Consider the following 16600-nt stretch of genomic DNA (forward strand, 5'->3'; position numbering starts at 1 on the left):
GAAGGACAGGCGGACGCGTCTGAGCGTCTCCCACAGAGGTCAAAGGTCACCGATTCTTTATCAGAAGGACACGTTGACCCTTTGACATCCTTTCACTTCTTCTCTCCGTTTCCCTTTCAAATCAGGCAAACCAAAGAGCTGTATGTATGTATATATATATATATATATATATATATTCCTTTACCGATTAATATGCACATCTGCATCGAGGTGCTGATATCTAATCGAACCATCATCTGGCCCGTCAAGTCACATTTATTTAGGTCTTTAAACCATCAGCCACGTTACCTGAAGGCAACGTGGTTGAGGCTGGTTCTTAGCCTTCATTGTTAAGCTGCCACTCATGATATAACATGAAAAAATGAAAAATGGAACGACGATGCATGACTGGACCAACGTCTCCCCTCCGCTCCCAAAGCAAATCATTCCACAGACGTTACAACGTTACAAAGCCGACGCTACCGGATTAGTCCGCCCTGTGAGTAATCTCCGCTCCTTGCACATGTTGGGAACGATGTCAATTTTGGCAGGACGAGCTCGCCAGAGAGAGAGAGAGGACGGCAGCTGATGATGAAGGTGTGTGCTCATGCTGGTTCTCTCATTGAGTCACGGGGAGCTCAGTGCACAAGAACACGGCACAGAGTGAGGAAATCAGAGCCGGTTTGATGGCTCTCCCGAGCTTTAACGGTGCCCTCAGGAGCCCCGAGACAGTCGTGAAAACCACATTAAAGCTTCTACGAGGAACTTTTGTTGTGTGTTGATCTTCCCTCCGGAGCTCCGACTGCAGGTCCAAGGCTGCAGGTGAAGGTCTGGGTCTGTCCACGGTGGGCGAGTCTCTGCTGGAGGCCGTAAATCACTTTGTCTTATTTTGCGGAGAATCAGAGCGGATCGCTGGTATTAAGAGTGAAGATTTAATGGCCAACATTCCTGCTGATGGTCTTGTTCGCTTAAATAAGTCAGATAGAGGCATCAGAATTAAAAAAGGTTTTCATAAACAATTAAAAGTCCCAGATAGTAACTTTAACAACTGGACTAAAATGGAAACGTCACAGTATGAATGCATCTTTTTATGCTCGATTGTCGTCATATCGATCCTCGTAGATGAAACGTCTCTAGACCATCTGAGAAATGTCTTCCAGAGAGTGTTGCAGATTATTAATTCACAAAGAATATGGTCTCACGTTGCCGGATATTTTGGAGCATCTAACTGCCAATTTTACTCGATTTGCTGTCAGTATTTGGCCTCACCCAATAAAATAAACCCAACAACCTATCTTATGAGAAGTTGAGTGTTAAGTCATAGTTTTCAAAAGGCTACGGACACAATTGGTGAACCCAAACATGGAAACTACCGGGTTATGGGTGGTTTTGACTCAAAAAGGGTCAATGCGGACCTCCCATACTCAAGGGTTCGAAGCTCGAGCCAAGAGTCCAAACACAAACCAATAGTGACAAGACGGCGACAACACCGGGAGCGTTAACGGTGCCGGAGGACTCACCCAGGGTGGCAGCTCCGACGTGGGCACGCTCCGCCTCACCGCCTTCTCCTCGTGCTCCAGGAACGCCATGGCCCGGTTAATCCTGTAGTCCTTGCCGCCGTGGTTCCTCCTCCAATAGAACAACACGGCGAGTCCGATCAGGACCCAGCTGAAGCTGAAATCGAAGTATCCCAAGATGTAGATGGGGAGGATGACGGCGAAAGTCTTGCCGAACTTAATCCACATTTGGGCGATGTCCGTCAGGGACGACTGCGGCTCTTCCTCCGGGAACGGAGGCGGGCCTGTGGTGGAGCTCACGGGGCTGCTGGGCGCCGAGACGGGCCCGTTTGCCTTGACGCCGGGTCCCACCGAACCCTCCATCCTGTCGGTCATTTCACACCTGGAGAGACATTCAGAGAGAAAGTTACAGCATCAGAACAAGAGTTTATTTTGTATCTCCAAAGGTCAAGGGTGAAATAATTGTGGCACAGACATGCTGTAGTTTTTACTATAACAACATTAGTCAACGATTGAGCCTCATAAATGTAGCATTGAGATACTGTCTTGCTAGTTTATTAGATTAGGTATATCTCTGAATACAAAGGGTAGCGACAAAATGTATGTCAAGATTAAATACTTAAAATATATAATAATAATCGACTTTAAAACATTACAGCCAAGTGATCACTGTAAATCTTTACATTTTAATTAATTCAGGATGCCGCAGATAAATGAAGGAAAAGGCCTTCACAGAGGCTCCATGTTCCTCTTCAACAAGTAGGCAGTCAAAAAGTTGGTCACATGTAAATAACTAAACCACCCACACGGATCCACATTGGACCAAAGATTACTTTATTTTCTAATTTCGGTTTACGACATAAAAATACTTTGGTGTGAGGACGTCATCACTGGCAGAAATACGAACTTCACTGATTTTAATGTACTCTACATTACGAAGCGTTTAGAAGTACTCTTTAATTCGGCATACGTCCTATACACCTACACTATATATTTTGTGTAGAATTTCAACTTTTTCTTCGAAGTGCTTCACCGGTCGTCCCCGCGGTCTTCAGCCACCATACCCAGACCGTCAAGTGTGAGGCGGTTATGAAAGTAGAGGTTCTACGGAAATAACTGCATTTTGGTTAAATTGTATATAAGCCGAATAGAAGATCACCTTCTACTTAATCCAAAATGTACTTAAAAATGTGGTATCGCTGCGTACATTTGCTCCGTTTGCCACGTCGACGCTTAATTGCCCAAATGTTTGAACGTAGTCCGTCGTGACGTTCTCTCCACGAAGTGACACGTATCGCCAGCACTGCGTAACCCGAGCAACTACTTATTCTCCCCGCAACACACTCACCGGCATTCGCTCTTCACCGGAAAAATAAACTTACAATAACAACAAAAGGAGTCACTCCACCAGCCCGAGCAGGCTAAAACTCAGATAAGCCCCGTCTCCCCTTCAGTGCATCTCGCTGTGAGGGCGGCCGAGTCCAGCAGCCCGCAGGAAACTGTCATCGCACGGGGAAAGAGGTCAGCCTCCGACGGGGAGGGAGCTTCAGGGACGCCAACGGCAGCGGCGGACATGGGCGCCATCTTGTGGCGGGAAGAAGAAGAAGAAGACGAAGACGAAGAAGAAGAAGAAGAAGAAGAAGAAGAAGAAGAAGAAGAAGAAGAAGAAGAAGAAGAAGAAGAAGAAGAAGAAGAAGAAGAAGAAGAAGAAGAAGAAGAAGAAGAAGAAGAAGAAGAAGAAGAAGAAGAAGAAGAAGAAGAAGAAGAAGAAGAAGAAGAAGAAGAAGAAGAAGAAGAAGAAGAAGAAGAAGAAGAAGAAGAAGAAGACATTATACAATATTTTAAGTTGTTGTACAAAGTCATTGGCGCCACTGGCGCTGGTCTCTATGTTAATTAAGCAAAACCAAGTTTGACACGTCTATACATTTCTATATTTAGAGTCTGAAAATAAGCCTAATGGTAGACTAAGCATGCATAGTACAATTTAAACTGATTTCAAATATATTTTAAATGTTTTAAGCCTATATATATGTTTATTTTTTCCCTAAAGCACAACTTTTATATGGTTTGATAAAAGGCCCAAATGGCCTCATACTGATATACAACCGGTGATTGGCCAACTTCCAATTCCTTACAAGTGCCATCATGGATGCACAAGCCCTTGACCTTTGACCTCTTCATCTTATTTCTTGCCTCGTTATTTGGAGCCTAATATACTGTCGTGGTAATGTAGAGCTCAAAGGCAAACCAGCCAGGTGTTAAAAGGAAGATATTTGAGTGTGTAAAATCCAAAAGGAACATAATGAAGTGGAATACATTTAATTGAGAGTTATGTGGATATTTTCCCACTAGATGTCATGGTCGTGTTAGTAAAGCGAGTATAAATCCACAGTCTGAGTGCAAAAAGGAGAACTGAGCACTGACAGTTGATATGAAGTGAACTCGTGAAGGCATTTTAAATCTGAAGTTTGCACCAAAAAAAGTCTAAATAAGTAAATCTATTAAAAACAAATGTCAATATTAATTAAGCTGCTCGACACAGTGTCCCTTTTATGGGAGGCGCGCACATTAAAATCAAGCACCAAAACAATGACTTTTTAAACACTAAATGATAATAATCTGAACAAAATAACAGAAAAACCTAATTTGAAATGTTATACGTGGGGCTCTTTATGTGTCCATGTGTCAAGATGACTAAACAGAAATTTGTGGCTTTAATTGTTAAAACATAACAATATAATGTCGTAAATGTGGATCAAAATTGTTCGGTAAAGAAATAAGAAATTGATAGAAAAAGATGTTTGTCTCCTTCATGTGTATCTTCATCTGAGCCCACGTTGCTCCGCTCACTGCTCAAGAAGATTCCTGAAGGTTAGGTCGATTATCTTGGAGCGGTGATGAATAGATTCATCGAAGCAAAGCATCGGAGAACCAAACACAGAGGAGGAAGTGGAGGAGGAGGAGGAGGAGGAGGAGGAGGAGGAGGAGGAAGAGGAGGAGGAGGAAGACGAGGAAGAAGAGGAGGAAGACGAGGAAGAAGAGTTGGAGGAGGTGGAGGAAGAGGAGACGGAAAAATGTGCAGACAAATTTTACAATCGTAAAAATACTAACTGCTATTGAATATATTTACCTTCATTCCTATTTGAATCATTTTGGTGTTATAATAAAGGTAATGCTTGTGAGATTTGTTCATATAATCATATAAATCAGTATATAATAATAATAATAAGTCAAAAGCGGGTTCTTAGTTCTAAGTCCAAGTCAAAGCTTAGAACCCACTTTTGGGCATCAAAAGTGAGCGGGTTCTAGATTAAAAGTGGAGTCTAAGTAAAGTGGGCGGGGTCTAAGTTAAAAGTGGGTTTTAAGTAAAAGGTTGGTTCTAATTTCAAATCCTCCTTGTGGTTTCAATCTCCTCCTCTTAATTAGTTGAGTTTCCTGTAAAACAAAGGGGGCGGGTTTTAAATCAAAAGTGGGAGGCGTCTAAATTAAAAGTGGGGTCAAAGTCATGACTCACTTTTGACTTAGAACCCACTTTTGGGCGGGTATCAAAAGTGTGCAGGTTTTAAGGGTTAAGGTTCATCCTTGATTTTAAAAAATCAGTTTAATGGATCTTGTGGTTCGTATTTGACAAACACACGTGTCCGTTAAGCGCTGGAATAATAATTAGTGAGCGGAATTGAGATTAAAGGTATAATTAATCCCTCTTTAATAAATCAGGACGGGTGCAGCTGAGTATTTGTAGCAGCGCCACAATGTTTAAATTCTGCTTCATACACAAGCCATAAAGCACCGGACTGCTTTACGTTTTCTGTCTGCACATTTTAATGCCGTGTTGATGCTCCAGCCCTCGGCAGCTGATGTAAATATGTGCCACTTCATCATCTCACGAGTTTACTGTCACCAGGACAGAAACCATGTCTGTGTGTGTGTGTGTGTGTGTGTGTGTGTGTGTGTGTGTGTGTGTGTGTGTGTGTGTGTGTGTGTGTGTGTGTGTGTGTGTGTGTGTGTGTTTCCGTTCCACACTGAGTCTAGAAGTTTCCACTCGGTGTTTGAAGTGTCATTTGCTGATAACCTGCCGTCTATATTTCATCTGGCAGCTCACTGACCTTGACTTCGTCCTCAAAGACAGTTTAAGAACCGCAGTCGACTTCCTGAAAGTGGATTCCAGCTCCGTTCTGCGTCTTTATTCTACGTTTCCTTTTTCTGTGTTTTCTTTCAGATGTTTCTTCCATGGAAATTGTAAAAAAAAATGTTTATTTGCATAAGAAAGGAAAGGGTCCCAGGTTTTGTGAAATTTCTTCAGAGATCCTCTGACAGTGTGTTTGATTTTTTTCAAGGTGTAAAAATGCCATTACCTCTTCAGACCAGGAGTATGTGCTAGGTGGCTTTGGGTTCTTCCAATGTAGCAGTATCTGACGCTTGGCTATCAGAGCATCAAATGCAATAACATCAGCTTGACATCTAGTAAACCTTCCCACAACAGGAGACACAACAAATACAGCAATCAAAGGGCATGGAGGCATACGAATATTAAAGACTGCAGAAAGGGTATCAAAAAATGATGTCCAGAAAGAGTGTAGTTTAGGGCAGGAGAAAAAAAGTGTGTGTGTGTGGTCTGTTCATCTGTTTCAGGAAACAGCTTTTTCAGCCTGGCCCTTGTGTAGTGAATTCTGAAGACAACCTTGAATTGGATGAGGCGCATACGTGCACAAATACAAGTAGTATTAATTCTGAGCAAAACATCACTCCACCAGAATTCATCTAGTGAAAGACCTAGTTCCTTTCCCCAAATATATGGATTGAAGAGATTCTATTTTGTGAATCTGGGGAGGACATGATGTCTTCTAACAAAGTTTGTTCAGGCAGAACAGGGAATGAAGTGAATTGTGTTTTGGTGAAATTGCGCAACTGAAAATATCTGAATAGACCTGAATTAGAAATACCAAATTTTGTGGCTAGGTCAGTGAAGTTTCCAAAGGTCCCACCTACTGTACATAAAGGTCACTAAAAGAGACAAGGCCCATGTTCTTCCAGAAATACAGGAACTAATTTCTCCCAAACTCAGGGGTTCATCTAAACTTATTGAAAGTTCTTCACTTAAAGTTGGAAAGTCTAGATTATTAAGAAAAGCATCGATAACGGATGTGTCAAGAGGGGGTTGTGATTTGTAGAGCGTAGAATAGAAGGAAGCAAACTCTGAGTTTATTTTTGATGGGTCGGTAGTCAGGGTATGAGATCAATCAGAGATTTGTGGTATAAAGCGGGAGGCATATTGATGTCTAAGTTGTGAAGCTAGAAGGTGGCCAGCCTTATCCCCATGCTCATAGTAAGTCACCCTTGTACGTCTTAGTATATATTCTGCCTTCCCTGTTGATAGTAAATCAAATTCGGTTTGTAATTGTAGACGATTGGTTGTTAAATCTGGGTTGATTGTTAAGGCCTGTTGTCTGTCTATGTCCAGTATTGCGTCCAAAAGTTCCTGCTGTTTTAATCTCCTGTTTTTGGTTATATGTGCACTGAAAGATATGATACCCCCACGAATAAGTGCTTTTAGCGTTCCCCATAAGAGTGATGGGGATACCTGATCAGACCTGTTTGTTTCTAAGAAAAAAATCTATATTTGTCGACACAAAGTCACAAAAATCTGTGTTGGCTAGTAAGCCTGAGTTAAGTCTCCATCCTCCTTGGTGTCTGTGCGAACTAGAGGGGAGACAGAGGTCTAAGATGTGAGGTGCATGGTCAGAAATGACGATGGCAGAGTATTGTACAGAGTTAACTAAAGAAAGAAGAGCCTTGTCAATAAAAAAGTGATCAATGCGGAAATAGACCTGATGAACAGTGGAGTAATAGGAGAAATCTTTAGCATTAGGGTGAAAGAAACACCAGGGATCAACGCAGCCAATTTGGTCCATATGTATATATACATATATATATATATATATATATATATATATATATATATATATATATATATATATATATATATATATGTATGTATATATATATATATATATATATATGTATATATATATATATATATATATATATGTATATATATATATATATATATATATATATATATATATACATATCATATATTTTTATAATGACTATATATGATATAATATACATAGTATATGATCACACTAATATAGTAATATATCGGAGACTAGATTGAGTCTACTGTATTTTTCAGTAATCCTCAAATAAATGTTTTATTTTGAAACCCCGTACCGGAAGTCTCCGTGCCTCGTTATGTCTTGACTGCATAGCTGCGGGTCGCTGGTCTCGGCTCACTCCGCTCAGTGGAGGTGATCAGTGTGGACACAACACCACCGGCTTCTCCTCTTTATTTTCATCCACATTGATGGAATTAAAGAAGATTCAGATCCTTTTAACAGGACGAAACGAGTCTAACGTGGAGTTTCAATGAAGTCCGGGACTTTTTTATTGTTTTATTCTTAACCGTCCGGACCTGAGACCGGCTTCTACCTGAGGAGTGAAGATGAAGAGTTTGCTCTTCGTCGCCTTGTGTTTCTGGACGTGTCCGCTCACGGTGAGTCTCTTTTGTTCTATATGCTGAATATTAACACTATTTCATATTAAAGTTATTATTATTAATGGTGTTTCACATTCTTATTCCCGACGCTCACCTTGATGACGAGATGCCAACATTAAATGTTCCCATTGACCAGTAAAGACGCATGTGCAAGGTCATGGAGAGTATCATGAATGTGGAGAAGCCCTTGAATTGTGATGATGTATTATTATTTTCATCATTAATTAATCTGCTCCATTATCTTTTCTTATGGACATTTACTAATTTTGTAGGGCTTTTTTTCCCCCCATCAAAAATGCCCTAAATTCTGTTTTCTATTTGAATAAATTAGCTGATTTTCTCTGTCTGGTACTGTATTAAGGCAACAATCCCGAGGATTATTTAAATAAGTGTCTGTTAAGTCAATATCTTTTGAATTTATTTATGGATTGAACAATAAATCGCTAATGAAAATAATGATTACCAGGCTTATGTGGAAGTGTCTTAAAACCTGCATTCTCTCTCCTGACCACCCGGGGCAACTCCTCTGGTTGTGTAGAAGTATATGCTTTATGTGTTGAAGCTGCATTCTCTACTGACCACCAGGGGGCAACTCCTCTGGTTGTGTAGAAGTCTATGCTTCATGTGTTAAAGCTGCATTCTCTACTGACCACCAGGGGGCAACTCCTCTGGTTGTGTAGAAGTATATGCTTAATGTGTTGAAGCTGCATTCTCTACTGACCACCAGGGGGCAACTCCTCTGGTTGTGTAGAAGTCTATGCTTCATGTGTTAAAGCTGCATTCTCTACTGACCACCAGGGGGCAACTCCTCTGGTTGTGTAGAAGTATATGCTTCATGTGTTGAAGCTGCATTCTCTACTGACCACCAGGTAGCAACTCCTCTGGTTGTATAGAAGTCTATGCTTTGTGTGTTAAAGCGGCATTCTATCTACTGACCACCAGAGGGCGACTCCTCTGGTTGTATAGAAGTATATGCTTCATGTGTTAAAGCTGCATTCTCTCTACTGACCACCGAAGGGTGACTCCTCTGGTTGTATAGAAGTCTATATAAATGACTCTACTGAGGGAATAAATCAAGAGAGAAGTAAACATGAGTTTATGTCTCAATCTCTAGCTTCAGGTCTTCTTCAATACAGCGTGATGTTCATTTAGTAAATGATGGTCATTTAGAGTCAAACAGACCATAAAGCAAACAAACAATTTTGCAGTCATACAAAACTGCTATATCTTCAAATTTGCTTAAATAATAGCCTGATTAAGATAAGTTTAGTCAACTAATTTCCGTCAGTTGCTTAATCAATCGTGGACTAATTGATTCGTCTTGAATCCCTTGAAGTGTGTTTGATGTAATTGAGCTTATTGTGTGTTCCTAAGAGGTTTAATCATCCACAAACCTGCTGCAATTTGTGTCAAAATCCTTAAAAAGCAGAACAAAACTTATCCATGAATCAATTAGAAATTTAACAAGCAACTATTGTGAAAATCGATAAGTGATTTTTAACCCATTGTTTTGTGAAAAGCAAAACATCGCCCCTAATTCCAGTTTCTGAAATGTGATCATTTTTTTTTTTTTTTTTTTTGTAATTTTTTTTTTTTACTGCTTTTACTTTCATCTCATCATAAACTAAACGTGAATAAGCAAACCTCTTATTTTCAGACATCTAACAGACAAAGCGTTTAATTTCTTAGCCCCTGAAGTTGCCTCACAGCATTTCTCTCTTCATTAATTTGGATAATTTGTGGACATAATGCGCTGTTTGCTCTCGTCGAGCCGCCCTGCAGCCATTATCTCACTTTCTTTTTTCCAGTGTTGATCCTCCTCACAGGATAAACAGTGCTCTCTTCCCATAATCCTCATCTGACTAAAAGCAGACTGGGCTGTCAAAATGTTCACATCACCCAAAACAAATGGGAGGGTTTAATTATCTAACGGAGGAACACTGCCACCTAAAGTACACAAAACCTCCCTTTCACGTAGGCACAGATCCGTTTCCACATCTCTCCTCTCTTCACATCCTGGGAGGGATGAAGTGTGTCTCCTGCTCAAGGGCACTTAGGAAGGAAGGTTGAATGGATGCCGGCTATCAAACTGGATCAGTGAACTCAGTTTGGCTTCAACTTGAGAAACATTGTTGCGTATCGTTCATTTATTCCTTTACACTCTTCAATACATTCACAATAAAGTCAATGGAGTTTGGTGTGAATGTTTGACAGGCGAACACAGCTCTTTCCAAAAGGAGGCTGGATCTTTACTTGCTTTAACTTCGGCACTAATGTGAGATGTTGCAACACATGATGTGATGACGCTTCCCGATTCAAACCGAGAAGAGCTTCATGGCAATGTTGGATTTGCAGGATTTTATTGTTCCTTTTATATTCACTGGATTGTGCAAAAAACATTTCCTTTTTGATCTAATAAATTGAATTTTCCGAACATTCGCTGTGTCACAATACAAATGCGGTAAATGTTGAAATGTTCTTTGGAAACCTCACAACGTCATTTGTATTCTTGGCATCTCGAGTTGGATTTAGAATTGACTTCTCGATTTAATAAATTCTCGATACAGTAAATGGGCACTGTGTGCCAAAAGCTCTCACTCGTGCTTTTACTTCACTGGAAGTAAAACCAATTCTAAGTTCAGCTGTTTGGTCTTGATGGGGATTTGCTGACGGAACAAATAAAGCAGAGAAAGATGTGTATGTAGCTGATTTTTTTTTTTATTGAAAATGTTTGCTGCAAATATTTGAAGAAATGAAAACGGGCCAGTGTTCTGTCGCCAATAAGGCGCCAACCACCAGTTCAGAAAAAGTATTCTCTCTCGTGTCCATCGGGGGCGACTCCTCTGGTTGTATAGAAGTCTATGCTTCATGTGTTAAAGCTGCATTCTCTCTAGTGTGCATCAGGGGTGACTCCTCTGGTTGTATAGAAGTATATGCTTCATGTCTTAAAGCTGCATTTTCTCTTGACCACCATGGGGTGACTCCTCTGGTTGTATAGAAGTCTATGCTTCATGTGTTAAAGCTGCATTATCTCTACTGACCACCAGGGGGCAACTCCTCCGGTTGTATAGAGCTTACGATAGCTTGCGTTGCTCACACACATTCTTAGGAAAACAGCAAAATATCGTAGATATCGTGCGAACCGTTTTATGGGGATACATTACATTGAATTAAAACATAATTATGATGTGATAATTAAGGGTGGAAAAGGTGGAGCCGATGTTTGCTTCGGTATTGTCTGGGCTCCTAAATTCACCCCTGCTTATATTCCAGTCATGTTTTGTGCCGACTTCAGAGGACAGCAGGGACTCAGGTGTGAAAGCGGCTCCTGGCCATTGTGGTATATTAAGCTCATCTGTCTGAACACGGGCTCCAGGAGATCCAACTCGGCGCAGTTAAACGCAAACTCAGTTAGTAGAAAACCTTCACAGTGCCAATGCTGTGGGGATTTTATCTGATATCCTTTGGCAGAACCAAAAGGACCGGATGTCTGGTGTTCGGGTGCTTTTGAAGTATAAAACTTCCGAAATGGAACGGAACCCAACCTCCTCTTTGCCGAACCACATCCAGCTCTTAAACCCCAAAGCTCAAACGCATGAAGACATCGAAGCCCGGTTGACGTTCGAGACTGAAGATAAAAGAAGAAAACAAAAATATTTCAGAAAAATCTGAAACAGAGGTATACAATCTCAGCGTGGTGTATAATTCCTTTCCTTTGTATTTTAGGTTAATTTGCACATGACATTATTTAATTCCTTCATTTACTCGTCGCTTGCAACAGAGAAAAATACACAATAATATTATCAATTTTACACACTGTCTTTGCACCAAAAAGGAGATTCTCTAAATACACAACATAAATTGTACTGATAACAGAGAAAGTTGCAAACTCCTCCGCTCTGGTCCTGTTAACAACATTCTCTGTGCTTCTCTGATCCACATGTCGGGCTACAATCTCCCTCAATCCGGACCGACGGACCGTGAACCGTCTGACATCCAATGCTGCGATTGTCAGTCTGTGTGCATGTTTCAATTTCAAGTCTGATTTATTGTTTTAATGTGGATCTAGAAACCGCTGGAAGCTGTAAATTGAACGGCCTGACCGACATTCGTAGAGTGTTGGAACATAATGGATTTGGACGCCATGAATCGATGCCATAGTAATGTCGACCAGGGTTTTGCAGCCTGCTGTTCTGGTCTTATAGTTGCTGATTGGCCCGGACTTTCAGCTGTCCGCTAAATCCATTTTCATTGGTATGTGGACTACGGTTTTGAAGCCTTGAGTTTGGCATTTTGGGCGTTGCCATCTTGGTTTTTGGGTGTCGCCATCTTGGTTTTTGGGCGTCGCCATCTTGGTTTTTGGTTGTCGCCATCTTTGGGCGTCTCCATCTTGGTTTTTGGGAACCAGAATAGCACGAGCCAAGTACAACCAAATGCTGAATAAAGGGTTGTTCAATGAACACGTTTTTTTTTGCACCCTTAAATCCATTGTTTTCAATGCGACGTTCAGAAGGCACGCTCGAAAGCGAACGTGACGCCGTTTTCCAAGCTTCTTTTTTTTTTTCAGGGCGCGACGGCTACGCCCACGAGATATAAAATGGTTTCACTTTTTTAATGCTGCATGTGACGAGGAACAACCAATCACAGCTGGCAGATTTGTATCTTCCATAAATATCAGTCAACAGTAAATGAATGAAGGAGAAGTTAATCATTTTAGTTCAGGACTACCTGGAGCTTTACTACCCGTCCCACGTAATATTTTACTCTTCACCCTCAGGGTCAAAATCTCTAACCTCTCTTTTTAAGATCCATCGCCTTTTAGATATGCAATACCCTTGGTTGTCGTTCCTCTTTTCTTCCTTCAACATGTCACACTTTGCAGATTACGGTGGCCAGTAATTGATGAGTTGAAACAACAGCATAACTTTGCATCAAGGAAACTGGAGATCAGCACAAAAGGAAAAAGGGAGCAAATATAACTTTTAGAGATTCCCGTTTAGATAATTTTTTTGCCAAACCATAAGAGTCACGGATTGACAACGCTCCGTTGCACCACAAATGTTAACCCAAACAGCGGTCTTTTCCTCAGCCCGACGGCCTGAAACTAACCAGGTAAGCCTAAAACCTGAGTAAACCTACGTTTGAAATTTATTTTGAAAAGACACCGACGGTAACAGAGCAGACGCTAACATGTTGGAAGCGTCGGCGTGAGAATATGTTGGTTAAAAAAACGGATAGATTGACCCGTTTCCATTCATTAATTTGATGCTCGTAGAGGCGAGGTGCAAAGAGAAAGCATAGTGAGAATGAAGCTGTGAATAAACGTTGCCAACCCGGTGATAATTGTGGTGCCGGTTGGTGTTTCCGAGGTAACAAATTGGATGAGGCACCTGCGACTCGGTGTGGGATCACACATGGCAGGTGGATGAAAAGCCTCAGCTGCCTTCTCTTTCAAATAGAGATGTATTGATTTATCTCCGCCGGGCTGTGTGGTGATTCATGCTCTTGCAGTCAGATTACTGCTCTACATGTTGGCACTGGAAGGATAATAAAAAATGTCAAGAGTTTTCTACCTCCCCCTTTGGAGTGGTGGAACTCTTTTTTTGTGCTGCATGGCAGTGGAGATAAATATAAAGTTGATACTGTTGATTTGCTTCCGTGTAGCAATACAATATCGGCAAACCTATCGCCATACTATATGCTCTATTCCTTTTTCATCCTACAACTAAAGTCTATGTTCATGTGACGTAATAAAAAAACACCAGACTTTGACTTCTATTCGATTCCCATATCCAACCGTCAGTTAACATGGTTTGTTTTGTAGCCTTCATAGCCTGAACGTTAACTCCACAATTTGTTTTACTGTAAACTCACAGTGAATTACTTGCAGCAGTTTCCTCAGCAAAAAGCAGCAAAGTACATGTTTTGATCCAAACCAAAGGGTGCGGGGCGGCACTTCTCTCGATCATGGATTATTTCCAGAGCAACCAACTCTCACGGTTTCGCCGTGTGACACACGCTTTTGCATGTTTTCACACGCACTCACGCCACACAACCAATTTCTCACAGCAAAAAAAAAATCAGATTTTGGGCCGAGGCGCGTTCGTTCCTTTTCAAACGTCCCGACGATAGATGCCGCTAAGGAGCACATCTGTAAACCTATTCGCTGAATAGACATCCTATTTACCCCAAGGCAGGGGCGGACTGGCCATAGGGGACACCGGGGAGATCCCCGGTAGGCCGACAGCGTGGGGCCGGCCATTTTTACCAGAACGAAAAGTTCTCTTTTAGTGGCGCGCGAGTCACACGACACTTCCTGCATGAACAATAGCAACAAGCTGCTAGCTAGCGCTGCTGCTGCTGCTGCCCGCGACCCCTCTGCCCAAGTCGGGTGTCGAGCCTGGTCCCGCTACCTTCGGTGGTTTTCGGGGAGCTAGCGGAAGTTAGCGGGGAAGTGACTGAGCTCTAGCAGGAGCCCCAGCCGGCTACAGCGGGGAGCTAACGGGGACTCTGACCGAAGGTAGTAGCGGCTCGTAACCCGACGTTTACGGTAGATTGTTGAAGTGTCGTGTGACTCGCGCGATTATTATTATTGGAAATTATATTAATTAATAATAAATTATTATTGAAAATTGAAAATAAAGTGATGAAAGGGCCATGATGTTTGTCCATGTATCTTTGCAGTTAATTTGGACATTTGCTTAAAAAAATGGAAAGTAAAGTAACTAGTAGTGAAGTTACTTTTCAAATACAGTAACTAGTAAAGTAATCTAGTTACAATTTTCAGAAGTAACTAGTAACGTGTAACTAGTTACTTTTTCTGAGTAACTACCCCAACACTGATCATCAGCTATGTCTTTGCTTCACAGAATGTAACCAATGTTGTCCATCTCCAGTAGGCCGCCTCTATCAACGACTTTAGGCCCCACAAACCACCAAAATGCAGGGTATTACATGGATACGACGCCAAAAGAATTCCAATTTCCTGATATTTGAGCCACCGACGTGTGTGGCTGTGTGCGCGGCAAAATTTTGATCACCCCTCACAAAATCTCACTCCAAGGTTTTTTGAAAAGTTGGCAGCTCTGTTATTTCCATTTAGATAATGATGAAAAACCCCAAACATGAATGTTTGACATCACATACGGGCGTTTTGAATGCGTATCTCGTTGGAGTCAGAAAACATGCCGACATAAGAGAAGTAAGCGAAACCAAACAGGGCCGAGTGCACTCACAGAATCTGTAACGTGAATAATTCAGCGTACATTCATCCCTCCAACCGAGCCGGTTTTCTGACCACCAACTGGAAGGAGCCACATTGTCATCACATCTATATTACAGGATGCACTGACGCTAATGGTTTTACATTGTCGGAACGTTATTTAATTTTATGTAACTGCTTTTATCATTGAGTTATTTATGGGTTCAATGAAATAAATAAATCTAGATTTTGTTTAATCATCAGTGTCCTCTCGTTAAAATAAACCTGCTTTGACAATAGTGTAAGTCAGAATAGTTGTAATGGACTGTTCTTTAGAGAACATTCTTTCACCATTTGTTCAGCGAACCCTTTAAGTTGCCCATGCTGTGTATAATGTAACGTCTGCGCGTGTCGGGGTACTGTCTTCTTAAAGGAAAGCCGTGTGCTGTCTTTTTGCATTCAGGCCACGGAAGGCAGGGAGGCATAACCCATTATGATTTAGCACAGCGCCGCGTTTCCCCAGTTTCTCACCAACAGTTGCTTTTGTGCCGTGAGCCTGAACATTACCACGAGGAGACGAAACACAACAGAGCAGAATATAATAGAGGCACTAAAGCAAATTAACAGCGCTCTTTTGGTGTCGGTGTCTCGTAGTGTTTTATAATCGGGTTTGAATGAAGGTTTTATTCCACTTTAACTGCACATGTAAATAAAAGCTTCAGCTAAAGAGACCTAAATGGGAAAGTGTTAGAAGAAAAACGTATTTACTCTTAATCAACTACTGTTTCACAGTTATATTATTAATCATATACTGTGTAAAGGCTTGTGGCTTCGCATTTGACCTCCTCTCCTGTTAAAACATACGTATGCTTTAACAGTGACCTTCTGATAGTCTTGAGACTGTGGATGCCTACATGTCTCTGTGTAAAGAACGTGGTGTTCCTTGTTATCATGACCATGCCGATGCGAATCTGAAGACGTCATGAGAGCTTCTGTGATTGTGTCATTAATGTATTTAAGAGGTAACTCTCTGCTCATTCATTGAGCAGCCCAGGATACGCAATTGACATATCATGTTGTGTTTCTGACTCTGCTCCTCTTTGCAAAGATTAAATGTCCTGATCAATGATTTTACCACCAGGTGTCGAGTACATTTTTCTATCAGAAAGACACTTCACATTTTCCCGAACCGTCATTCTTTTGTTCAACAAATCTCATTAAAACACAAAAAACAGCTTTGAGCTCAATTATTCTCCGTGATAAAATCTCAGTGTTCTTTGTTTATGGTATCTCATCTTTTCCTGATTAGTCAGCCAGACCATTTATATATATAGAGTGTGTGTG

At 41.3% G+C, this 16600-nt stretch overlaps 2 protein-coding genes across 2 annotated transcripts in view; one reads left to right on the forward strand and one right to left on the reverse strand.

The window, feature by feature from the left end:
- The window catches only part of esyt2a (extended synaptotagmin-like protein 2a), a 35564-nt gene extending 32626 nt beyond the window's left edge, over positions 1-2938 (reverse strand). The window contains exons 1-2 of the mRNA XM_079219930.1: positions 2845-2938; positions 1500-1878 (exon numbers count right to left, since the gene is read on the reverse strand). Of these exons, the coding sequence (XP_079076056.1) occupies positions 1500-1871 (372 nt within the window). The 5' untranslated portion in view covers positions 1872-1878; positions 2845-2938. The remainder of the gene's footprint in view (positions 1-1499; positions 1879-2844) is intronic.
- A 5063-nt stretch (positions 2939-8001) lies between these two features.
- The window catches only part of vipr2 (vasoactive intestinal peptide receptor 2), a gene marked incomplete at both ends in the record, with an annotated part of 36086 nt that continues 27487 nt past the window's right edge, over positions 8002-16600 (forward strand). The window contains one exon of the mRNA XM_079220002.1: positions 8002-8052. Within this exon, the coding sequence (XP_079076128.1) occupies positions 8002-8052 (51 nt within the window). The remainder of the gene's footprint in view (positions 8053-16600) is intronic.

The sequence above is a fragment of the Taurulus bubalis genome (assembly GCF_910589615.1).
Source record: "Taurulus bubalis genome assembly, chromosome: 1".
Taxonomy (NCBI): Eukaryota; Metazoa; Chordata; class Actinopteri; order Perciformes; family Cottidae; genus Taurulus; species Taurulus bubalis.